The sequence below is a fragment of the Lampetra fluviatilis genome, chromosome 15, assembly GCF_964198595.1.
Source record: "Lampetra fluviatilis chromosome 15, kcLamFluv1.1, whole genome shotgun sequence".
NCBI classification, from domain to species: domain Eukaryota; kingdom Metazoa; phylum Chordata; class Hyperoartia; order Petromyzontiformes; family Petromyzontidae; genus Lampetra; species Lampetra fluviatilis.
Window position 1 is genome coordinate 4,269,047 of NC_136289.1, and position 26,107 is coordinate 4,295,153.

The window sequence follows — 26,107 nt, forward strand, 5'->3', positions numbered from 1 at the left end:
TATTAATGACGGGGGGGGGGGGGGGATTCGGCATGTGGAGTGACGTCACGTGTGTTACACACATTTCTGGGATATTATAGTAGTAATGCTGTGTATTGTGCATTCATGATGGTGATTTGGGATTTTATTTACACAATTATTTTATCGAACGCTCATACAAGGAAATGTGAACAATGCTGGTTGTTTGGCATTGTTCTATAGACTTAGTTTGCTGTGCCAGCACATAGGAGGACGTGCGCACGTTTGTGTGTGTTTGTGGGGAGCACAATGATTAGCACACTGCCTTACGAACCTGATGACCCGAGTTCGATTCCCGCTCATGGTCAACACCAGTGACGGTTATTTGAACCGGTCCTGGGCCCTCTCCGAAGTCGACTCGGTCTCAAATGAGTACCTGGTGCGGTGTGTAAACATCGCCACCGGGGAGACAAAGGTGGCCTTGCCTGGTGCTGGCCACCCACCGTGCCAGCCTTCATGGGTGCTACTCGCTAACAGCACTTACCCCAACAGTATCGTAAGGCGATACGGTGGATCTTTGTCTTTGCAGTGCTCTGTCTCGGGCCTTGGCAGCAATTGCAGAAATGAGGGGCTGTTTGACCGGGCAGTGATGTTGTCCCCGTGGTCGGTTATCACTCGTTTGAGAGCTGCGTTCCCTTTGCGCCAGAGTGGTGGGGCACCCCTCCGTACGAGACAAATAGGCTTTACTCGTGAGCACACCTCGTTGGTCTGGCGTCTGTCCGTGAATTTCGATTTAAATTATTGGTATGAATGTACGTATGTATGTTCAACTTCTTTTACACTGCACGTAAACAACCGTGCTCATCGGAGGTGTGGAAATTTAACCAATGGGATGTAACAAGAGACCTCACAATGGGTTTTTTTTCACTGTTGTGTGCTCATTTTTGCTTTGCAGATTGCTAGTTGCACAGACTAGACAGGCACACTTATACAGGATGAGAATACTGTGCTGCTGTTATCATGAACAAGCAACTTTTCTCATGTGGTAGGGTTTGCTCATGGCAGTGGTTTGGTGATGAAACTGGTGGTATGTTTTTTTGTTTTACCTATGCTTATATTTTGATTTAAAGCTTTCGTGACTGCAGGGATTCATCTTCTTGGTTCTTTCGGTAAAGTCACGTAGAAGGGAAGTAATAAAATAATAAAAATAAAACATAATAAAATTATTCTCACGACGTTTCGGCCACAACGCAAGCAGCCGTCCTCAGGTGAAAACTGTCGACGGACCTGGTTTTGAAAAACCAGGTGAAAACCGTCGACGGACCTGGTTTTGAAAACCAAGTCCGTCGACGGACCTGGTTTTCACCTGAGGACGGCTGCTTGCGTTGTGGCCGAAACGTCGTGAGAATAATTGTATTATGTTTTATTTTTATTATTTTATTACTTCCCTTCTACGTGACTTTACCGAAAGAACCAAGAATATGCTTATATTATTTATGGATAGTACTATACTGGATTACTGCTGTGCTGCAATGGTTAAAATACCGGACTTGTCATTCGCTATGTCTCTGTCCTCCCAGCAGTATATATGGGTTCACCACGGTTAGTCGATCGGCAGGGTTACGTGTGGTGGGGTAAATTGTGGATACTATCACCTCTTCCAACGCATCTGGCTCACGTGGAAAAGTAGGCAAAATACCCTGTAGAGGAGCTTTCTATAGTCCCGCTTCTGAGGGCAATGGCGTAAGTAAATGATCGATGGGCTGCACTGTAAAAAATTCCGCTCCATTATTGACGTCTCCCGATGTGGTACTCATTCTATCTAGCCTGCAAGTATGAGGGTCAAGCCATCTCCCTAACAGGGATTTCAAGTCGCAGTCTTCTGACATAGACGCCACTGACACGTTTGTGGTAAACATTGCAGGCAGGGCATTGTGGCTGGGGGGGGAGCTGCGTTTGAGAGTGCGTTGGACTGTGTTGAGTGATGCCTGGTGGCAGATGCACGAAAAGGCCGACTTTCAGTGGAGAAGCTTCGACAACTAGGCAGTGTTTGAATCAAGTGCGAGCAACGGGAAGGCAATCGGTGATGGCGTTGACAGCTTTGTAAACACGAACTGAACTCACTTGAAAGCATACATAACATACATAAGTCATCCAATTACCATACACGGTTTGTTGTCTAGATGAGCTAACGGAGACAATTATAAAAAAAAATACGACGAGACAAAGGCCTCTTTTTTTTTTTATTCCGTTAAGGTCTTTTGTACATTATCTGTACGCGCCCATGTTACCCATTCAGGCAGCATTCTGCCCAGCACAGGCTGCTGTTATACAGAGAATCTGGCCCAGAACATTTGAAAACAGGCACATCCCAGAGTTCATCCCATAAAATTGTGATCCAAATTTTCATATCAATATGTAAAATCCCCAAAATCTGGTTTCATAACACAACATCTTGGATGATCCAAACACCTTTTTGTTTTTGATCGATTCAAACATATGACGTCACCAGCAATGACGTCACTGCTAATGATGTCCTGACCGTTCGTATCACCCCAAGAGGGTTGTCACGTGGCCTTAGGTGATGTTACGCTAATTGGCATGAAGACACGTTTAAGTATTATTACCATGACATGATGTAAACGATCCGAAAATCTGAAAAAAATATTCAACTTTGTTTGCGCTAAAAAAATCTAAAATATTTTGATCTCAAACTCATCCCTAGTAGTCTAAACTAAATTTTGAACAAAACTAAAATTTGTATTTTACCAAATAAGGCCCACTGAGCTATAGAGCTCTTTTACAGACTTAACCTGGCTACAAATGATAGCCCAACGAAGTGGCTTATGTGGAAATGTGGAGGGAAAAACCGGAGGATGCTGAGGAAAATCCATGCGACCATGGGGAGAACATGCAAACTCCAAATATACAGCAGGCATCAGCGTTGGGATCGAATCCACAACCTCCTGTATACCAGGAGAGGTAGTTAACATCTTTCCGCAGTGGCGCCGTGCCTTATATAGCAGGAATCCACCAGGAGAAATGTCATGTTGCATCTCTGCAGATGATAAGGGGATTCGAGTGATCTAATAGGATTCTGTTTTCCTCCACCACACATTTTTGCACCCTTTTATTTGGTACCTTGACAAAATGCAGTTCATCCAAATACAATACAGTTATGTGATTATCTGCCTATCTAGCAGCTTTGCTGTGCCTGCGTTGATGATTCCTGCAGCATGCACAATTAACAATGAATGCGAATAATCTTCAGAATGTCAGTCTGGCCCTATGGGCCTCAGGCACTTAAACTGAACCATAACAATCATTATTTGTCCTTGTAATTTCCGCCTGAACACAATATTAGTAATTGCACATCGCACACCATAACACGGTGACTGCACATACCCTCAAACCACGCTGGTTATCACTGGGATAAGAACTGTTATTTACCAGCGATTTATCTGCAGACTTTGTCAGACATGTTCGTCCATGTTCTTCACAGTGACATTAGATTACGTTGCCTTGCTTTTGTGTGTTTGTATTAAATAATGGGATGTGTCCGTTGCTTGTGTGTGGCGAACAAATAAGTCAGCACGTGTATATATTTGCACGAGGATATGTAAAAAAATCGAACATCCAAATGGCGAAACATTACCTGAAAAATTGGGATTGCACACAGTGACATCGCTCCCCCGACTGTAAACACTTGGCAGGACCTTGCTGAAAAACAGTCTTGATACTCACCGAGGCTTTCCTGGGTAGACATTCATAATCATAGTATGCGCATGTGGGAGTAATAATAATGTACAACCCACTGCTGGATGAAGACCACTCTGTATGCATATAGACGTTTAAAATGCTGGCAATGCGCAATATTTTTTCAGCTGGATTGAGAGTCCCCGGTTATGTTCGTTTGTCTTTGATCCATAGGAGTGGAGGGAAGGAATTATGTGGTGCGTTTGTCAGTGATCGTGTCTTCATGGGTCATGGAGGGATTGGCGCTGTGGTGCTAATTTCATCGAGAGTGGGTGATGTATTTGTACGTATGGCTATGTATGGGATTGGAGAAATGCCAATGCCATTTACCTATCAATTGAGTCTAATATGGAGTCATTGCACTTTTACAGAGAAAAATAGTGCCGTAAAATAAACGATTTAACCTTAGCTCTCTATTGATGTGACTTCGGGTTGTACTGCGTGTTGTTGGGCATGCATGTATGTACTGTGTGTTGGACTTCTTTCACACCATACGTAGCCAACTGTGCAAATCGGAGAGCATGTTTGACGTTTCGCTCCATGTGCTGGCAGCTTCTCAGGAATTTAACAGGAGTATCTCACCTTCTCCCTCGATTATATAAAGTTTACTGGCTGCTACCAGTGTTTAATATCGGCCGATGAGTATTTTATTAGGTTTGTCACTTGTGCGCACGAGCGCGTGCGTGTGCGGTGAGAAAGTCGAGAGCGCTCACCCCCACAGTGCATACCAGGGTGATAGAACGGCACTCTATACGAGTCCACATGACACACAGCTCCAACAACTCCCTTGCACGTGAAGCATAACGTTGGGCATCACGCCGAGCAAGGCGCGCCGCGCTACGAACCAAAAACACCACATCACAACCGCAAACGCCCGTGTAGTAATTTAACCTGCTTTTCAAGCGCAGACAACAGTTGCGTTGTCTCAGTGAGCTTAGAGGGTTGTGCTTATATCTGTTCGTGGCTCTGAGTATGTGGTACGCGTCCCCCATTTACACGATAGGAGCCAGTCTTCTTCTTTCGTATGGCTGATGTAGATGCAGAGCTACAACTACACTTTCACATTCAGGCGGTCAGGCCAGATAACAGCATCAGGAGGAGTGGAGTGCTGTGATGCGTCCGTATTTGTGCCTCAGGCATTGCGTCGCTATACGTTGTATGGTCTGTTCTGGACGACCACAGTCACAGCACATTGGTTCATTGACCTTGCCAAGGAGCCACTGAGCCCATTTACAAGATTTGCACCGTTTAAATACCACTGGAGCCAGTTATGACATAAGACAACCACACTATATATCTGTTTAAAATTATAATGGTGAGTGAACTGTGCTATTTTAATCACATTATCTGTGGTATAATGTATGGCAGTCAACATGATCGGAATCAGTTGGAATCTGAATGTGGCTTTAGCCCAACCGAGGTAAACTCTGGGTACCCTATTACGTGTCACAGTAGCCCTTAATCGTACTCACCAACAGCACTCTCCCAAAGTCTCTCTTTGGTAAATTCCCCGCAGCCACCGTGCACTCTGCAATTAATTTTCTCAAACTGCATAAACTACTACAGCATAAACTACTAAAAGTAAACTATTTATTTATTTGACCATGTAAGGCCCACTGAGCAGCTCTTTTCAGAAGCGACTTGGCCACAAATGATAGCTCCCCAAAGTGGCTTCTCACGTGGAAACTTATAGCAGCCAAATACTTTAAACGCATGTTTCAAAATGTGTAGGGGAAAGACCAGAGGACCCGGAGAAAAATCCACACATCCACGGGGAGAGAGAACACACAAACTCCAAATATACAGACATTGGCAGGGTCAGGAACGATCTCAGGACCTCTTGTATACTAGGTAGTCAACATCTCACTCCCCCGTGGTGCCCCAAAGGGTAAGCGACTCATTATTCTATTCTTGCGCGTGATGGCAAAATGTTGAGGCGCTAATTACCCATGTTGAGGTCTGCTCGCCAAAAGAGGGCTTCGGGAGATCGTGTCGTTCAGCTATTCCTCCGTTGCTGGTCATTAATGTTTTTCTGCGTCATTGCCATTAAAAAACCTCGACCTTCAAGACCTGTTGCACCCAAATTAGTGTTTTTTTAATTTTAGGTAATAAATTGACCGTATACAATAACGCTTGTTTACACTCAAAGTTCCATTTGACCGGTAAAAAAGCTCTGTCAATAAGTAACTTGCGTGAACAAACACACAATTGTTGTTAACTGGCCAAAAATATATCGGCAGATTTCCACATTCAAAACACTATGCGGATTTTTTTTATATGGTCGTCTTTGTTGTGATTTGGAACACTTGTGTTTTGGCTATCCTTATTACTGAATATACATAAGCAGTGTTTGGACAATATATTTTGTAGACAAAATAATAATACAAAAATAACTATACCAAGTTTACAATTGCAATTAAGGGGTACAAATACTGAAACCACTTTATTTTTTTCGCTGTGGACCCAGCACCCAAAATATCTACTGCAATGAACATCTCAAAAAACCTTTGCTTAGTGAATTATTTCCTTCTACATTAAGAACAGAATAGTTTTAGCAGCAGTTGGGCTTCATCAGTTCCCATTAAGCCCAGGGTTCATTGCCCTTGCCAGAGAGCCACTGAGCCCATTTATAAGAGTTGCACAGTTTAAATCCCACTGCCGCCTAGCTAATGCACTTCTTTAAACCCACAGTTGTATATATGGCCGTTCAGTTCAGTCGGCCATCGACTTGGCTCATCATCTCTCCCAGGTTCTAGGTCCGTCCCTTGCTGCTGACACGGCAGGCAAGCCAGCACCCTCGCTCATCTACCATTCTGTACCATCAGCGGAGCTCTTTCCACGTAATCCCAACAAGTGTTATGTCCCTTTGTGTTAGAGTTTTGCCTGCAGCTCATCAATAGTTATCCTCTCTTGGGTGTTTCGCGGTGTTCAGCAGAAAGCAAGCTTCGCTCTTCTTTCCCGTGCCATTTAAAACCACCTCGACATTCATGTCAGATTTTAATTTCTGTGCAGGCCTCTTACTAAATTCCAAATTCTGCTGTTTACAGGTGAATAGAGTGAGTTGTTCACTTTGAAACTGTCCGTCAAGTAAGCCTAGAGAGCTAGTATTTGATCAGTCTTTTCAAAAGCAGTAATGATTTATTTAATTGATGATGCAGGTTGAGGCCATGAAATTAACATTTCCTGTCGGAGCCTGGGATTTTAACCCACGTTCTCAGCGGTGTTGGCTCAGTCCTCTGACTTGGGAATATTGAGCATTAGTTTCCAGAGCCACCTACATTTTTTTTGTCAAAAAAAAGCATACGATATCCGCTCTATCCCCAATGGCCCCATTAGCTGTGAACCCCTTTCGACAAACAGTGCAAACCTCCCATGTGTTCTAAGCTGGTGGGAAATTACCTGAGTGGCACAATTTAGGAAGTGCTGCAGGTAACATGTTTTGCCTCTTCTGGTCTCCTGGACAGACGCCACCAGACTGCTGTGTTACAAAGTGTTTCTTTTTTTCCAGAAGGTAGCGTATGCTCAGGGCCAATTCTCACTAATGATGTTTTTGGCAGGGATTTTACGTCTCAAGAAATGGTTATCGTTCCATTTTTAGCAGAATTTTAAGCATACGGTAGAAAGATGTTTGATGGACGGCATGTTTGCGTGCCTGTCAGAAGCCAAGGTTGCTTCTCCCCCGGTCTGCTTTTGGGTTGGACTGCGCGATGTTTGGCACGATGTCCGACGTTTCGCTCCACATGGTTTCCTGTAGAAGCCCCCCGGCGCACGTGGAGTTATGTACAGTATGTATTTTGAACTTCTTTCGCACCGTACGTAGCCAACCATGCTCAATTGGAGGTGCAGGGGAAGGCCAACAAACTAACACACAAAAAAACGTTGGCCATTGTGCCGATTAACTTGCGATGCGCCCTGAAACACAGCGGAGCGCTACGCAGCAACATAACAACGACTATTCCTCTGCAGTAGAAAAGGCTGCATCTCAACAGTGAGCGTCTAGGGGAATGACACAAAATGTTGACATGAGTGTCGACGTGATATAGGAAAATATGTTAATATATACGCTGTGCCGTGCACTTTATATTATGGCCTATTAATTGACTGGCCACGCTTTGGCAATGTTGCATTTCCAGAAATACCCAAAATGATCCCTCCCCCCGCGTTGTTTTTATACAAGGGGAGACGTTTTGACGCTTTATGTAGTGCGGAGTACGTACAACATGAAGAACCACGTAGACGTTTACTATAAATACACTTGTAAACCCTGGACTGAATTTTTGTGAGAAAGGTATTTTTTTGCAAGCACCTATTTAGCCTGGTGGCGTTAACACCATGCATGGATAGTTGCTTTCGTGTGAGTTTGACAATGTTCATCACACCGCACCAGGTAAAGGTATTTTAGACTAAGTTGACCTAAGCGGGTGGGTCAGAGCAGGTGCACACATTACGATACAAATGATCTTACATCGAGATCACAGTTGTCATCCACGGTCAGCAATCAATCCGTGGTTGTCGAGATCTTTTTTTGTTATCGTGACTTAAAAACGCGAGCCAAGTGGGGACCCTGCATGGGGTGGGGGGTGAAGATTTATATGGGGGGGGGGAGATGAGAGGGGAGAGAGAACCAACATACTAAGGGAAGACCAAGGATACGGGGGTAGGGGTTATTGAGATCTTAACCCAGTGCACTTGCCACCACATCACCGTCTCCCACGTACTGTACGACGTAACATTTCAGAAAAATTAGATGACAGAAATATAACACGATTACAAAGGATACGTGAATGGGTGTTTGAAATCACATTTTCTACGAGACCTCTATCAGTCCTCGCCACAAGGAATGGAGAGCGAAGGAAAGTCAGGTTGAAAAAAATCCCTCCTTGCTGCAATAAAAAATTTGGGATGTGTCCCGAGGCGATTGTGTAAATTCCACATTTTTAAGACGAGGCTGCGCGTGTCTCCATGGTAAGAGGTGATCATCGTTCACAGTCAAATTGAGAGTCGGCTTGTAGATGATTGGTGTGGAAAGAGAGGGATGGGAGTTCCAAGCTGACCTGTGCAAAGCACAAGAGGGGGAGGGCGAGATGTGTCTTCCTGCGGCGACGATGCCGATTCACATCAGCACGAGAGCGACAACAAACTGAACTTTTTCGATTTAAAGCTTTCGTGACTGCAGGGATTCATATTCTTGGTTCTTTCAGTAAATTTACGTAGAAGGGAAATAAAATAATAAAAATAAAACAATTCTGTCCGTGGTGTTAACGTTAAGAAAAAACCGCCACTTTTTTCAAAATTTATTGCTGTGGTTTTCACACCTGATGATGATTGCTTGTGTTGCAATCGAAACGTCGTGAGAATTTTATTGTTTTATTATTATTTTATTATTTCCCTTCTACGTGATTTTACCGAAAGAACCAAGAATAACAAACTGAACATTAAAGCATTCCACCGTATGTTGATTAACTGTGAGCAACCGATGATAGGTACTGCATATGCTCTGATCAACAAAATGTATGACAAAAAAACGAAACATAAGAGAATTCCACTGAATGTTGATTAACTGTGAATAACCCAACCAATAATAGGTACTGCATATTCTCAGATGAACAGGATTTATTGTAATTTATATGACTACATTAACCCCCCTCTGGTCTTCGCACCTGATAGGCTCACAGTGATGACATCGTCTTTACTCTGAGACCAAAACAGGATAATTTCTTTACAATTTTGGCCAATCGCCTGACGAAGCTGGCTGCCATCACAAGTGAAACGTCGTGCTCGAATTGTAAATGTTGTTTGTGGGTTTACTCTCCCACGCACCGGTGTGCTGAAGTAGTAATTAATTGGCACTTTTTGTTTACGTGATAAACCTTACTAATTTTCTGTGTTGGGTGGTGGCTGGTTTAACGACGCATTTATATTTACACGATCTAACCCAATAAAAACAAACTTTTATGAATATTGGTGGCGAAGGCCTACGCGTTAAACTGCATCAGCGAGTGTGACATAATTCAAACTATGACTGAGGCCCGCCGAAAGGTTTCCATTTGCAGCACGTTGCTCAGGGGGGACGGGTTGCAATTGACGTACGTGGCTAGAATTCGTGGCCACGAAAAGACCCTGCGTGGCAAAACGGGCAGGTGAGGTGCACAATAATTTACAGCCTAAAGCAATGACGAAGCAGAGGATCAGAGAAGATCGATGCGCCAGGCATTGTTGAAACCCGCAGTGCATCAGCAGTAAGAGAGCTTAGTGGCAGGAAGCTAGTCGCCTTCGTTCTCGGAGTACGTCTATAAAAGGCCCAGAAAAATCCTTGCCCCGAGCGATTATTTTTAATGGGCACTGAGCACGCATGTCCTGCATTGTTTGAATGGCCATCTACCAAAGCATTTAATGTATTGGGTTATATCTTTGGTTAGTGCTTGCTGTATGAAATACATAATTTATGTACTCGTATATAAACATTTTACTGCATAGAGAGTAATGTTGATTTTTTTTCCCTTTAAGAGAATTACTTTGTTTTACTATGTCTTGCTGGTATCACCACATAAGCAGTATCTGTAAGATGTATCATAATTTGTTTTATTAAATCGCTTGCCTACCATGCACCCGAAGGTTGTGAATTTACAGCCATAGTGTTGTTGCTCAGGTAGATCTGTTTAAAACCACAGTTTTAAACTGTGATACTGCAACACACTTGCCTTCCCTTATTCATGAATCAAAGCACCTTGAGAGTTCCGTGAATAACAGGTGACGGGGGGACATTACTTTAATGGAGAAGTTACCGCGCAGCTGTGGCAATTTAACCAGCAACTCTGCGCAAGGCAGGCACTCAAAACGTATTTCTATTCAGCTTCATCCGTGAGTCACAATGCAAGGTTTTGCATGTTTGCATGCGTGATTGCTCTGCATGATACTGTGCAATCCATATTTGACGGCAGTCTTGTATACATGACCACGATGGCTGTGAATGGCAGGGCTTTTTTTGTGGATAATAGACCACATTTAGATGTTATTAACTATTACACCACTATTACACCGTTCTTGTGCCATTGGATGACATTATTTTACCGAATATGTTACATTTTTACAGGATGTAAATTATCCGAAAAGAAAATCAGAAATTTTGCTTCAAATCTGTAAATCCTAAATTCCTTTTCTTTTGATCTAAAGCTCATGCCAGCTGAATATGCAGCAGTTTTAATTAAATCAATATCTTGTTATGTATAAATATATAATTATTGTAACGCACCTTGGACTAAAGTGTTATATACATAGATGATACGATAAGAGATAAAACCCAGGAAGGCATTGTTATTAGTTATTAACCAGAACAGCAGTAACTAAATTTCTATGTAAAGCTTTCGTGACTGCAGGGATTCATATTCTTGGATCTTTCGGTAAAGTCAAGTAGAAGGGATTATAATATTTTATTATGTTTTATTTTTATTATTTTATTATTTCCCTTCTATGTGACTTTACCGATAGATCCAAGAATAGCAGTAACTAACTCGTGCCCTAATATGTCCTTGGGGGTAGAGCATGATATTTTCCTGATAAATTGGATCAATTGTGGGAACGTTGCCTGCAGGGTTCGGTCTATTTCTGCTTGTCCACATCACTGGACCGTTCTAATGCCTGTGGCTCTCTGTACCCTTGCCAGATTAATTCAAAGTCAATCTATTGCACAACACTAAGATGGGGGCTACCTTTTAGTGACAACGTCTTTGGAGACCAGGCAACTTCACTCGAACTGCAGCTTGGTCAGAAAGTTCTTGCGCACCCGGCTCATGTAGTACCACTCTCTGAGAATTTGCATGATTGACAAATGCACCGCAGGGCTTTCGAAGCCAGTCCGATGCGTAGCAGTGTCGTCATGCTGCCAAGTGCATCGCAGCAACAGCCGTGCCTGCTAAATGGATTTTTGTAACGCTCTATCGAGATGAGAGCTTGTATGCTATTTTATTATATTTTCAGTGTTGTTGCTTGAATATTTTTATGGTTTCTTTCAATACCAGTGATGCTGTTTAATGCCTTCTTTAATATATTTTGCTATACTGTTTGCACGATTGTGGGGTAATAACTATTTACCCAACAGCAAGCAGTTTATATAAATAATGAACACAAAAATGTTTAATATATTGCATTGCAGGCACTTAAATCAGCAGTAATAATAATGATTTTAAATGTTATTTTGCTACATATGAACCAACTTTATCTTATGTCACCGTGAAACATCACATGCCCAGTAAATGCTGATGGAATTTTTTGATAAAATTTCCCTGCAATTTTAGCGGCAATTTTCCTGTCGCTGCCTCCGAGTAATGCGTCCGATCTTAATCTGCAGTGTCCGGATTCCATTATCAAAATTGTACGTGCCCCAGTAATGCATCCCGCTGCTCCGATGTACGGCACGGAATTGCATTAAGGTTGATCGGTCGGCTTTTCTAAGCATTGGAGCTTTGTGTAAAATAAAAATAAAAAAGCGGGCATTAATCATCGCCCTAGCAATAATAATGACCGACAGACAGACGCACGCACAGTCCGTGAGTATAGAGATTGAGCCGAGAGTGACGGAGGAAGGGCGCGGGATTTTGAGGGGTGCAATGCCTGTGAGGCCCATGCGCACCCCCTCCCAATGAGATTTTGTTTTTGTGGGTGGTGACGTCAGCATCGGCGGGGTGGGGGGGGGCGCCACTGAAGAACGCTCGTGTGGACACGGCATCGTCCTTCACGGCCACCTTGAAGGTGTTCTTTTTTTTTGACCGCGTCATCGCTGCAAAAACCTCCCGGTGCGCACTCTTTACGTAATTGTTCTAAATATAGATTTCGCCGATGAAGTCCCATTCTTCATCGTATGCAACGTATATTAACATACGAATAGATATTGAGTTGATCGTTGATTATCTGGTACGCGATTATCCGGCTTCCAACATTAATCCAGCGGTCCTGGGCTGATATGGCGAAAAAAAAAGTATTTATGCTTCATTTTGGCGTCAAGTATGATACATATAAAACCTACTTATGCAGTGCTCATTAGGTGGGGTGCCGGATAGATCAGTGGTCAATGCATTCGCCACTGAAACAGTTTGCAAAAATGCCACATTTAGATTTCCTAAGGGGACCCCACCCAGTATTTATTATCTGTGGAAAATTACCAATGCGCATTGTTCTAGAATTAATTTTGACGAGACCGTGATGTCATTCACAAGAGTTGGGCAATGTTCTTGTTTCTCAACCCGAATGTCAAATCTGAAAGCTTCACATTTGCAAAGACTGTGAGTTGAAATTCTTGTTTGAGGTCAGCCCATCACATTCACGCGTCCATAAAATAAGCACCTCTTAGTGGGTTAATCAACACAGGGGGTGCCCTATGCATAGCCTGGCACTCGGCATGGTCATGTGGAATTTCCGTGCACTTGTTCAGGGTCGAGAGCAGAAATGAGTTCTCATGCCAAATTTATTGGAGGCTATTAATCTCTTTGGGGTCTCATTTGAATAAAGGGCATTGGTGTTTTTATATATATGTGGCCACATCAATCACTCGTTACTTCATAACGAGATAAGTGCCCACTTGGATACAACTTCTCTTCTGCATGCTGGAACTGTGTCAAAACCATTACAGTGATCTTTTATACATGATGTTCAGCATATTAGCTAACAAATTATAAAAAAAATGTATGAGCTTATTGCTTTCCCTTAGACGTGTATAATGTGTTCCACATTTGGGTCCGTAGCCTGCTTTGTCAAACATGAAACATTAGGCCATTGCATGCGTAATATCCTTCTTAAATCTTAATTCGACCCAAACTTTTTAAACATATAATTTATCCTAGCGTTATTTCTTTTTTATATAACAGTGCTATTATTTCAATGTTCACCGTTTTCAGATACGTTGAATAATTCAAATTTAGATTTACTATGTATCACTTTTATGTTTTCGTCTTGGTGTGTAAAACTGCACCGAGTGTTGCTTAAGCAAATCAGCCGGAATGCTCCTAATCCCATCACACCTCAGAAGCCAAGCAGGCGTGGATGGGTGACCACGATTGACAACAACACGGATGCAGTAGGCATTGTGGGCAGTAGAGGGCAGTGAAGAAAAGTTCACTGGACATCTGTGAAAGAGCTTTGTTATAACTCATCAGATTCCTCGAGTATAAATACATATTTTGATTCGGAAATATTCTGATTCACTGTGCTCCACTTGGCGGACTTTCACTCAATCCCTGATCCAGCATGGTGAAGTCGGGTCAAATAACCCTCGCTACTGCCGCCATGGTGTGGGGAGGCCATCGTCCAGCAGTGGATCGTGATCCAAAGTGGCGCTGTAGTTAGGGAGGTCAACTCAAAATTAAATTGTCACCAGTCTTGATCCTGATGGGGGTTGCCTCGCCCCATCATTCTTTACAAATTCGTAAACTTAAGTATCACTTTGTGGTGGGTCAACAGTGATCGTCGAATGGAAAGACAGATCCATGGGAAAGTAGAATTACCACGATTGAATAACTACTAAATATTTCCACTACTAATACACTAAAAGCCATTGTTCCTTTTCTAGGTAAGGGATAATAAGGGTTACAAATGGAGGTGAGCTCCATCCACTCGCTGTGTTTTGAGAATGCCATCGCTTTTTGGCCTGACTTATGACTTCAGCGGTGTGTCTACTGCACTATGAAACCTGACCACCTGGGGTCAATTCCTGTTAACGTGCATCAGCGTCGACTTTAATCTCAATCGGACCAGTGTCTCCAATTTTCAATGCCGTCTAAAATGTGTAAGTCATTCTGTGATCAGCAGCATCGGCACTGAGATGGGGCAAGACTTTTTTGAATGGACGCAATTGTGAACAACAGCCATATCATACATTAGTACATCCAATCGGCATCGTCATTGGTTCATTGCAGCTCAAAGACTCAGTCCTACGATGGTGTGTGGTGCTTTGTTTCTTGTGGCAATTGAGAGTAGGATTCAAAGGTTGCTGACCCTTGACCGCAGACACACTTGAGCAGTGTGGTGGAGGTGTACGCTATACGTGACCTGATCTAAAAGCATCAGAAGACTCGACAGATCGTGCTCAGGCATGAGCCACTCGGTTAAGGGTGAGGTGACCAGCGCTTTTTTTATACCCCCACTAAATCACTAGACTTGGTCTGGCTGTGAACAGTCCTCTTTTTGTGTTGCATTTTGGCATCAATAGGTGCACACCAGCATCGCTTGCCCCCCCCCAGCACTTTAAAGATCCTGTGGGGGGGCGGGGGGATTGTTGCATGTGGTTGTTTGGCTGTGTTCTTTGCAGCTGTGCAGCGGTGATAAATGCTACACGTGCTGCGGCCGATGCCAGTTTTGATCACGTACAACATTGGATGGTCACAGTCGTGCTGTTGCTGATAAGACTTGCCCTTGCGTGTTGTCCGGCCGTAATTTTTCTTCCGTGAAAATAGCACAAATGTCATGGTGGCCCCCACTTCCATTGTACAGACAGAGGCATTCAACTTTGGTTTCAGCAGGGAAAATAAATTGTGAGGCTGGGACATGTTACACTCTATTTCCACACATTCATGGTGACAGCTACAACAGAACATTTTGCTCTAGTCCCAGACTGTTGGGGAGCAATGTTTTTTTTATGTAATGATATATTTGCTGTTTACTGCACACAAGATCAGTGTGTTTTATATGAGACGCCATTTAAGTTAAACAAGCTGGGAAAAACAACCACCACCGAAAGCAACTTTTGTTTTGGCATGCTTGGCAATTTATTTTAATCAAACACTTGCTTATTTTCAAAAGCTAACGGCAGAAATTCTTTGACTTGAAAATAATCATTGGCAGCTCTTCGATTCCTTCATAAGCTATGTTGATCATAGGGGGGGGGGGTGTTTGACCATACTTCACCACACTTGTTAATGCGGGTTGATAAAGCGAGACCTCGGACTGGTTCAGATAGCACTCGCCACTAATGCTAGCCATGGCCAGTAATTGAACCCCAGCTTAGCTGTCCCATAGCGCAGCATGCTAACTACTAGCCATGAAAGGGAATCAGAATTAGGTCACCGGGTTCATAGGTGCTTTGCGTTGACCACCGTTGCATGGATGGATTTTGGTAGTATTTCTTACGTGATACTTAGGGCTTTGTTACAAGCAGACAATGGTCGACTGTTGCCTTCGTTACCGCAGAGTGTTTTAAGCCCACTTTGTGGCAGAGAGCATACTTTGGGAAATTTCGAATCACCATGTCTGTCGAAATCCAACCATCAACTCGGTTGATGGTTGGATGTGCCATTCATACAACTGCAAGGGGTATCCGTGTAGATTCACGGCAAGGGCTGTTGTGTTGGCAAGCACCGTTTAAGGCCAGTATGGCACATGAGGTGGAGTGGCCAGCACTGGTCCTGGCCATGGGTTTTTGTTTTATATATGCTGATGGTGATTATACTCCTTCATGCATGAATGAATGTTGGACGTGTGGAGGCCCGAACCTGAAACAGCTGCTGACTGTCATGGTGTTGTACTGACATTGCGCGCTTATCAATTTGCTATCCATCCCAAATATATGATTGGCCCATCATCACTTTAGGATAGTTAAAAAATAAGTGTCAATTTGTGCCCCCTGGCTCTAGAAATGTAAAATGTGCCTTCATACCCCCATGTATTGACTTGTACATATGGAGATTAAGTATACAGTACCATATTTACCTCTAGGTGGAGGCCAATCTACCAGCAGTGACGTGTGAGCAAGCAATTGCAGGGATGCAGCTTTGCAATTTTTTGTTTCTTTTTTTATATCCTACGCAGTTGTAGCTTCTCAATATAATTCGACGACTGCAGTTATTCATTGTGCTCACGTGCACAGTGTGCCATTTCTGTACATTTTCTCGTTCGATATGATGCGGAACACATAAACGACAGCGGCCTTTTACTACATTCCCCCCAACCCACTCATTGGTGGCGAAAGACCCTCCAATTCAGCCGACTTTCCGATCGTGCAAAAAAATTAACGGTGTGTTTTAGAACCCGTCTTGTAGTCTGGTAGTCATATGCCGCTTGGGCACGGAGTGATCTACAAGTACTCGCTACTGCCACGTGTTCAACACTGCATTAAAAAAACCACACTCGGACCCTTAATCATGTGTTGCCTTCTATGTGAGTCTTTAACAGTTTATTGCTCTTCGAGTGTAAAGGCACGTTAAAAGATAGAATGGTAGTGGAAGAGAGATAAAAAGATAACAGGCGTCCAAGGTTAATGCCTTTTAAGTGCAGTAATTCACCATAAGCGCTGGCTGCTTTACGAGCATATAACACAACACCAATGTGTATCTATAAAAGGCAGTCAAATAGTTTTGAGAATGGGATCCCAAAAAATAACTATCCAACTTTTTTCAAGAATTCTTCACAAGTTATACCGTACCCTCAGTCTACCCATTGATTAAAACAGGCTTCATCTCTTGGTGGTCACAAGTCAGAAGCCAGTGGTGCAAATTCCACATTCTCATGGCAGGGACCAGTTTATCAATAAGACAACCATGTAATTTCTACACTGAGTGTTATTCATATGTTTGTGTTCAGTTTCTCGTGATACTGGCGGATTGAAGGACTGAATTGATCCTTTTTGCAATGTTTATTAATGACTGAAGTAAATGCTGCTCTTCCACCTAAGTAATGTTCAGGCCTTGGTCTTCAACATGTTCAAACCTGCGCTGTTACTGTACACGGCATTATCTAGAACTGCACATACTGTTTTCGTTGTGGTTCATGAAACGATGTGTCTTCAAAGTGGACCATTATATTAAAATATAAATAGTTTAGTTTCTGATATGTGAAAAACAAATTTATGCCACTGAATATTTACCCCCTGTTGCAATGTGCATGTCTAAAGTTGATATCTGCAAAGTGTCCTTTGCACATATTTTAAGTGTGAGAGATTAAGTATTCTTGCATTCCAGTTATGTCAGGACAACGATCAATGTGAACGATTTTATTTAATATAACATGCTAAACACAGCACTCGTCCATTAACTGCAGACATGTTCCAGAGAAGATTCTATAAGCGTGTAAAAAATGTCCCCCCAACGCACGGTGTAAGTCAAACACCTACGAAATAGAATTTACGGTTTTGTTGTCCAGGTTAATACCCAGAACGTCAAGAGAATTGCACGAACAACCATAACCCAGCAAGTCAGACAGGGTGGTTGTTTTTGGGTTACGTCTGAGGAGATGAGGTCATTCGGTGTAATTGGTGTTGAGTCCCCTTGCTGATCTTCTATTTACATCCCGTTGATCTTTGTGGTTGAGTGTCTCAATTTGGTCGGGTCGCTTGCTTTGCCCGTAGGTCCTTTTATCTGCTTGTGCAAATTGCTTAAACAAAATTCCACAACTGTTATTGTGGGCTAAATTATTGTACAGAGTAATGTGGTACACTGTGTTCCATTAACGTGATGAACGTGTATGAAGTTAAATTAAAAAAAAACTTTATATATGAAGTCATTTGTGCTTGTGTAGAAGTGTTAGCGTGGCATTTAACAACTCTGCTCTATGAATCCGATGGTCTGACTTCCAATTCCTGGTCATGGCTAACATCATTGGCAAGTGATATCCGTAATAATAATATATCGTTTTTAGACCACCAACTCAAAACTAAATTTTCAGAAAATGTGGCCAACCAACCAGATGCGATGGGGTTTTTGGTCATCGTTTATAGATTTGAATTGAATGGGAGGCTGGCAACAACCTCTTCGGATATCACTCACCACTGGTGTTAGACGTGGCCAGGAATCGCATGCACATCACCAGCGATTCATCGTTCAGTGCGCTAACGACTGCACCGCAGTCCCAGCCGTGTCGTCATATATCGCTGCTTTAAATGCAACCCATATGGACTGCTTTGGCACCCGTGCAGCATTGCCGTTTGCCTGACGCTGGGAGTAGTTGCTGTTACGCGCCATGTGCTTCATGCTGCGTGTGTCAAAGTGTGCGCGCGTGCCCTGATGTGAGCCCTCTTCCCAACACAGGTGTTCTGCCACCAGCCGAACAGCACATACAGGAAATGGAGCATTTATACCAATGTGAGATACAGAAAAACAAAAAAACATAATATATACCAATGTGAGATACAGAAAAACAAAAAAACATAATATATATTGATCGTTAGCCAGGGCGAAGTGTTTTCTTATTGGTTACACTTTTCTCCCATCATTGTGATCACTGCATGTTTTAATGAAAAAATCCTGTTAAGTAATGAGAATATTAGCATGCAATTGGTATTTGCAGTGCAATTATTGTTTTTTATTTATTCAGATGAGCATCTATTACAACCCATAACATCTGCTACATTGGAATGTTCTGTCATTTTAATTACTCATGAATAATCATTATTTTGTTATATTGAGTATTGTAGTTGCATGTTACCTTCAGGTATAAGTTCTGGACGTTAAATCCAGTACACAATAGTCTGCCGATATTACAATATCATTACTCACAGTCCTTCATCAGTCCACTGCAAGATGAAGGCTTCCTCATGCGATGACAAGGGTATTGTTTGTCCATACTTCACCACGCTGGTCACTGAGTTGATTAAAGAGGGCCTTGCACTTTTCTGCTATCACTCGCCTTTGAGGATACCAATAGATCAGTGGTTCTTAACCTTTACTGCAGCCTTGCACCTCTTTGGTTCTCAGAAAGGGCATCTTACACCCCCAGTGGGTGCGTTCACCCCAGGTTAAGAACCAATGCCATAGATGTAAGTCAAAGTCTGGTCGCTGGCTTCAGAGCACAGTGTGCTAACCACTGTACCACCACTCCAAACCCATAATGTACAATCGAACAATCACTATGGCATAGCTACCAGTCCTCCTGGTAACATGTTGCGAATATTAGCTGAAGGTTGTGGGATTTTAACTTTCGCCTCGGTGCAAACCGGCTCACTGGCTACAGCAGAATCCACAAGGTTTGCAGTCACTGGTAGCGGCAGCACCTCCAATCAGCACGATTGGCTATGGACAGTGCGAAAGAAGTTCATACATGTGTACAGAGTCAGAATATGTATTCATGCTGGAGGAATCCGATGCGCTATAAAGCTCTTTTTCACGGATGACCGTACATACCTACGCTGCACACGTTAATCTATTGCCGTATTCATATGCAAAAGAAGACCCTGGCAATAGGCAGAACGCCTATAATTTATGGTCGGTCAATTGAGTCTCACTCCACCGTAAGCCCATTTCGGCTGAGTGCCTCGCCTCTTTCATCATTTCTCACGACGTCCAGCGTCATGGAAAATTGAATGGCGATAAAGTGCAGTGAAGCCAGACCGTGCTTTAAACGTCAACCCGTGAAGAGTGTTGAGCGCTGAGCCAGGGTCCAAATTGGGTGCTTATTAGAGTACTTCACCTTGATCATCTGCAGCCATTCCGGTTGCAGTGAAAATTCTAATTGATCCTTTTCCAAGTCGGTATATTCGTTTTTAATCTTGACTTAAAGCTTTCGTGACTGCAGGAATTCATATTCTTTGGGTCTTTCGGTAAAGCCACGTGGATAGAAAAATAATAAAATTAATGAAATAATAACAATATCACGACGTTTCGATCGCAACGCAAGCAATCGTCATCAGGTGAAAAATATAGCGGGAGAGCTGCTGAGGCAGGAAAAATATATGGCAGGAGCGCTGCCAAGGCACAGGGTGTTATAAAGGTTGGAGATGGGTGTAGCCCAAGGGTCAGTGAGCAGAGCTAGAGATTAAATTTGCATGTAAATGTAAGATCGGAGAAATCTTGACAAACGAAGCTGTTGGGGTGGCCATTGTATTGAGAGAGATTAGCATGTCAATGTAAGAAATTTGCTTGTAAATATAAGCTCGGAGAGAGCTCGGAAAGAGCCACCGCCACATCGAGGAAAGCGAACAACGGTGGCTGTGTTAGTGAATGTCACTCAGAGAGTCGAAAATATTATTAATTTTATTATTTTTCTAACATAGGCAGGTAGGAAGGGAACATCACAGCCAGTTATGACCTAAACTGGTTAATAACGTCTGGCACCTTCCCATTTGATGTACATTATTTGTGCACGAACGATTGTGGTAATACCTGCAGATGGTTAACCCTTGATCATTAGTATACAAAATATGTTCCTACTTTGTCAGTTTAGCATCGACAAACCAATATCATTGCCTCACAAGCTCGTTCTTCCAGTAGGACCTCATTTACTCTTTGGTTCTTTCGGTAAAGTCACGTAGGTATAAAATAAATTAAATTAAATCACGACGTTTCGATCGCAACACAAGCGACCTTCAGCAGGCGGAACCGATACAGCAGGACAACTGCTAATTTGGATAGGACCTCATTTGTCAATATTCTCTAATTTATTTTGAGAGTAAAATGCCGAATAAATACATTACCGAGATATTTCCTCCAATGTGCGGCTCTCGGAATTGGCAGCAGACGGTCCTCATAAACATGTGTTCCAGCAGAACAGATGGTTTAGATGAATGGGGTAGTTAGAGGCGAGGATAGTTTAATTAAAAATGTTTAAATGACATTCCTTGTCGCTACTACATGTATGCACAGGTGTTATGATTTATACAGTTGCGACTGTTTGACAGATTTGAGAGCATCTTTTGTTACTGCAGACAGCTGCAGTTAATCCAAGCATGGCATAATTGCGCACATTAATTTGAACAACAACAAATTGTCATCAACAACGCATTGACATGTCCGATCGACGGTCAAGATGAGAACGATTGGTAGCACATGAGTCCGTCGTTAACGATCGTATTGCGTGAGTCCGTCAGAACAAATCGTAGCACGTCCGTCCGTCTTATTGCGTTAAGATGTTGCTGGCTTCCTCGTGCGTTTACGATTGTTGCTCCCTGAGGGTTCCTCGCCAAAACAGAGGTCACCTAGGGTCACAATAACAGGGGTCTTTTGTGTCACTGAAATAACGAAGGCCCGGCATCAGTTATTGATCATTCATTCACGTGTTGTGTTGCGAGAAGAATATGCTATGGCTACATCGAAGGAATTGCATCTCAGCATTGCAACAAACCTCTGAGCTGCATAACCACTATGATTACGAATGCTGGCACGTGTATGTGTGTATGCGGAACTTCTTTTGCACAGTATGTAGCCAACGGTATAGATCGCTCGCCAATGCAGCGCAACATCGACGCAGTTTGATGCTTTTAATATCGTCATGGGGACTGAATCGCATCGAATATGTGATTCCGAACGAAGCCAACTATTTCTGTGCACATTAAATCCATATAAATAAATAAAAGTATCGATCGGGTATAAACCAATGCATTCAATTTGCCCGATATTGATCATGATCAATTGTTATTGGAGCAAAGTTCAGCTGGTCTGCAGAACTGACAACTCGATGGGTCAGAGATCATACAATTTCCCATAATGATCAGATTCAATGGTAAAGGCCCTCTGCAACACCATGGTAAATGTGACTCATTCAAATCTGTGAATTTACACTTAACCTATTTATGATGATTACTACATATTTCATTCAGTGGGTGGAGCAGTGGTGCAGTGGTTAGCACAGTGCGCTGTGAACCTGGCAATCTGATTTGATTCCCAGCCACAGTTAACATCAGTGGCGAGTGATATCTTCACCGGTCTAACCAATATAACTAGCACTGTGAAGTATGGCTAATACAGCATGAGGGGGGCTTCGTCCTGCAGGGCACTGGAAAAGGGTATTTGTGACTACTTTAGTTATCCTTAACTGCTCTTACTCGCCCAGTTACTTGACTTTAGTGTTTCTCACCCTAGGGGGGGAGGAAGAGTAAAAGGGAAAAGGCGTGAGAGTCGTCGCCCTGCAGTCTTAACCACCTCGGAGAGTGACCTGGACACGTGTAAAGGCTCGGCGGAAAGAGGGCAGCACTGATAGCTGTTGGAATTTCTGTCGGGGTTATGATGCCTCGCGTACATAACATGTCACAGCATCTGTGATTTATTTGTCACGAGTCGCTTATTTAAGCCAATGGCCAGACAGGAATATCATTCATATGGAGCCTATTTCAGTCTTTTTGGTTTATCTCTATCGTATACATTTGAAGAAAAAAACCTAGATGAATGTAAAAAGTCCAAGTGCGGGCTCCCGTAGTCATGTGAGCGCGCGGTGGTTCATATCTTTGTTCCCGAACCAGTGGTAGAAATTCAACGTACACGTAGCACAGGCCCTTCTCTACACCGAACACAGCCACGGCAAACAAATTAACTTTTTTTTCTCAAAGGAAATGCAAGTGTGTCATGAAATGGTGCTTATTTAGGGGCGACTGCAAGGGAACACAACATACGTATTTATAATGCCCAAAGAAAACAGGGATATCCATTCAGATATTGTTCAAGTGCAAAGTGTTTTGTTGCTTACGCAAACCCATTAAGGTAAATCTGCGTCACGTTCAATGTCCATTGCTCATTGTGTTTTTGTGTCCTGTTTTGCGTTCGGACTGCAGTGGGCATGATATCGCCCAGGAAACAGACCGGTGTGTGCAATAGGGGGATCTTTGTTCTCTGGGCTCCTATTTGCATAACCCTTCTCACTGCCATGCATTTTCTTTTATCAAAAACGGCCTAATCCCATTTTTTTTGCCCCTGGAGCTGCCAGCGTGGAAATTGGATAGCTTTGGTGACCTGTGAGGTCGCATCGCGTCCCGGTGCCGTACCGCTTCAACTATTCGGTTGCCGCTCTTGCGTCAGAAGGCGTTACTGTTTTTGAGAAAGGGATATCTGATTATTTAACTAATTTATTATATATTAACGAGGATCAGTTATGGTTAGCCCACCAATTTGATTAAAACATATATATTTGAACATATATATTTGAGGGGGTGGGATCATTAACATCACCCCATTGTCATGCTGGGTGTGGTTTAGTGGAGCGTTTCCTGCATTCGTAATGTCGAATGGGGGGAGAGGACGGGGCAGCTGTCATGTTGTTAATTGTCCGAGTAATGGAGCACAGCAAAATAGTTGTTTCCAATTTCTCGTCCATCAATTGATTAATTATTCTCATCCTGTTATGGGGGGGGGCAGCTCAGCTCACAATTCTTCTGAGGTGGATAAAATTAAAAACAATTGTCGGAGTCAATGATGGATGTGCAATGAGAATTCTGCCCCCCCCCCCCCCCCTAATGAAAGAGAGTCTGGATTCGTGAAAAAGTGTTTCAGGGCTCCCAGCAGAGAGATGGGCACCGCCTCATTGCCGATTCGAGCCGGCACATGCACCACGCTGTCCCACTCGGTTTCGTCCCCTTCGTACGGCCCCAAATGAAAACAACACGCAAGGCTGCCTTGCCCCTTGTAAACGAGATGACACTGCGGCACGAGCACGATGTGCAACGCATACCTTGGCTTAATTGTACGGGCAGCCTTGGGTTAACCGCGCGAGCACAGCAAGGAAAGCGGAAGCTGACCTTGAGCAACCTTGGAGGAGGCCGCCGCGCATGCTGTTCCATCTGACAGCTGTTAAAATCTCGAGCCAGGTCTACCTGCCATCTGCGCTAGCTCGGGATGTGGCGATAGCATATCGGCATAGCTGACGCGCTTCTTTTAATCTGCATTCTCTCCATTGAATGTCAGAGCACGTACGTACGCACGCACGTGTAGCAAGCCGCCCAGTCTTCTTAACTCTACAAACAAAATCGCCACATGTCATAAATGCTAAGTTTAATATACTGCTGGTATTTTTATACTTTTGCTGCAAGTATATTCGAGTGACAAGCTGGGTGAATGATATAAAATGGTTATGCGATTGCCTGGAACAAAATAATATGCTTTATTAATACACACAGGCAAGGAAACTTTTCACTGGCAAAAAAAAGTGAACGTTTAAGTCCATCAGCCAATGTTCCTTCTGCGAGTTTCATCGGCAGGATGTGGCCTGTGACAAATGGTGCTGGGTCGCATTTAGTTAGAGGCAAGGTGCCCTCTAGTCACTGATGGGGCCAATCAGCGCAGTCGCTGTCTGATGATTGTTCAACATGGCAATTATCATGGACCACGTAAGATTAGGATGCTCTATTGCCATTTTATTCAAGATTTATATGACGTTTCTTATGCCCTTTTTAAATATGGGAGCTGCATTTTCTTTATGTCACCAATGTAACCCTTGTGGTGGATGACGGCAGAACGTTGATGTTTTTTAAGGTTAACAGTTTTAAACAATTTATTATACAATAATTTATTAATTCAGTTTGTGTAATATATATATTTTCTTCAGATGACAATCCATCATGACACACTATACTTGAGAGACATGGGAAATGTGTACCGAGAAGAGACTTGTGAGGATTTTGAGTGTTTAGTGTTAATGTCAAAATTAATCTCAGAGAGCCATATTGATCAGACGAGAATTCTAACACCAGTGGCTCATGGAGCCAAAAGCACCACTACCACAGACAATTGTTAGTAGTCTTCAGTGTAAATAGCGAGTAACAAAATGTAAGATTTAAGTGACTCCACCACAAATGCATACAAGCAGCCGCTATGATATTCTTGGTTATTTAGGTGAAGTCACGTAGAAGGGAAATAATATTATTTTTTCCCTTCTACGTGACTTTACTGAAAGAACCAAGAATATGAATCCCTGCAGTCACGAAAGCTTTAAATCGAAATTTAGCCACTATAATGTTTCACTGTAAAACTTAAGACATGGGTGTTGTATTTTGGTAATGCCTTGCAGTATTACTGGAAAACTTTAGCCCTAAAATAGCTATGTGGTGAACACATTGACCACTAAGCTTATATACACACACACATACCTCCACATTGTACACCGTTAACTTGCATTGCAGTAACGTATTCCTGCTGCATTAATGTGTTTGCATTGTTATAATGAGGGCTTTCATCTGACGTGGAAACCTATTTCCCACACGTGTGATTCATTAATTAATTGTCAACACTCGGCCAATGCCATGGTAAAATGCAATCATTTCATGAGACGTGCAGCATAAATGCCATGAGCATACTATTATACAATGATGGCACGCTCTTTTTAATATGCTTCCCTTGAGCCTTTCGTAAAATCTTTTTTTTGTTTGCAAGCACTTTCTTGTGTAGAAACTGAATGCGTTGCTGTGATATTCATAAGCACTGGTTTTGTTAACCCTATGGAGAGATGACTACCACCCACAGCTCATTGGCAGTGTTCTGTCAGACACCGTGACTACGAATGGCTCTCGTGTTAATAAAGATAAAAACAACTTTTTGTCTTTGTATACGGAAGTACTCAAGTACTTGAGCATATTAGCACGAGACAGAGGAAAGTGGAAAGAAATTACGAAATGTGCAGTGGACACCTACGGGCTTACCTGCCCATGGATCGTGATGATGATATGGGAGTGATGGTGCACTGGTTCGCGAACTGTGCTATGAATCCAGCAAGCAGA

At 42.9% G+C, this 26,107-nt stretch overlaps 1 protein-coding gene across 17 annotated transcripts in view; it reads left to right on the forward strand.

Moving 5' to 3' along the window:
* Nucleotides 1-26,107, forward strand: part of LOC144936108 (protein furry homolog-like) — a 267,791-nt gene that overhangs the window by 100,533 nt on the left and 141,151 nt on the right. For 2 of the 17 annotated variants that reach the window (XM_078862972.1, XM_078862973.1), the window contains exon 2: nt 18,723-18,776. The exons of the other annotated variants lie outside the window; for them this stretch is intronic. In XM_078862972.1, the coding sequence (XP_078719098.1) occupies nt 18,723-18,776 (54 nt within the window). The remainder of the gene's footprint in view (nt 1-18,722; nt 18,777-26,107) is intronic. 17 annotated transcript variants of the gene reach the window in all.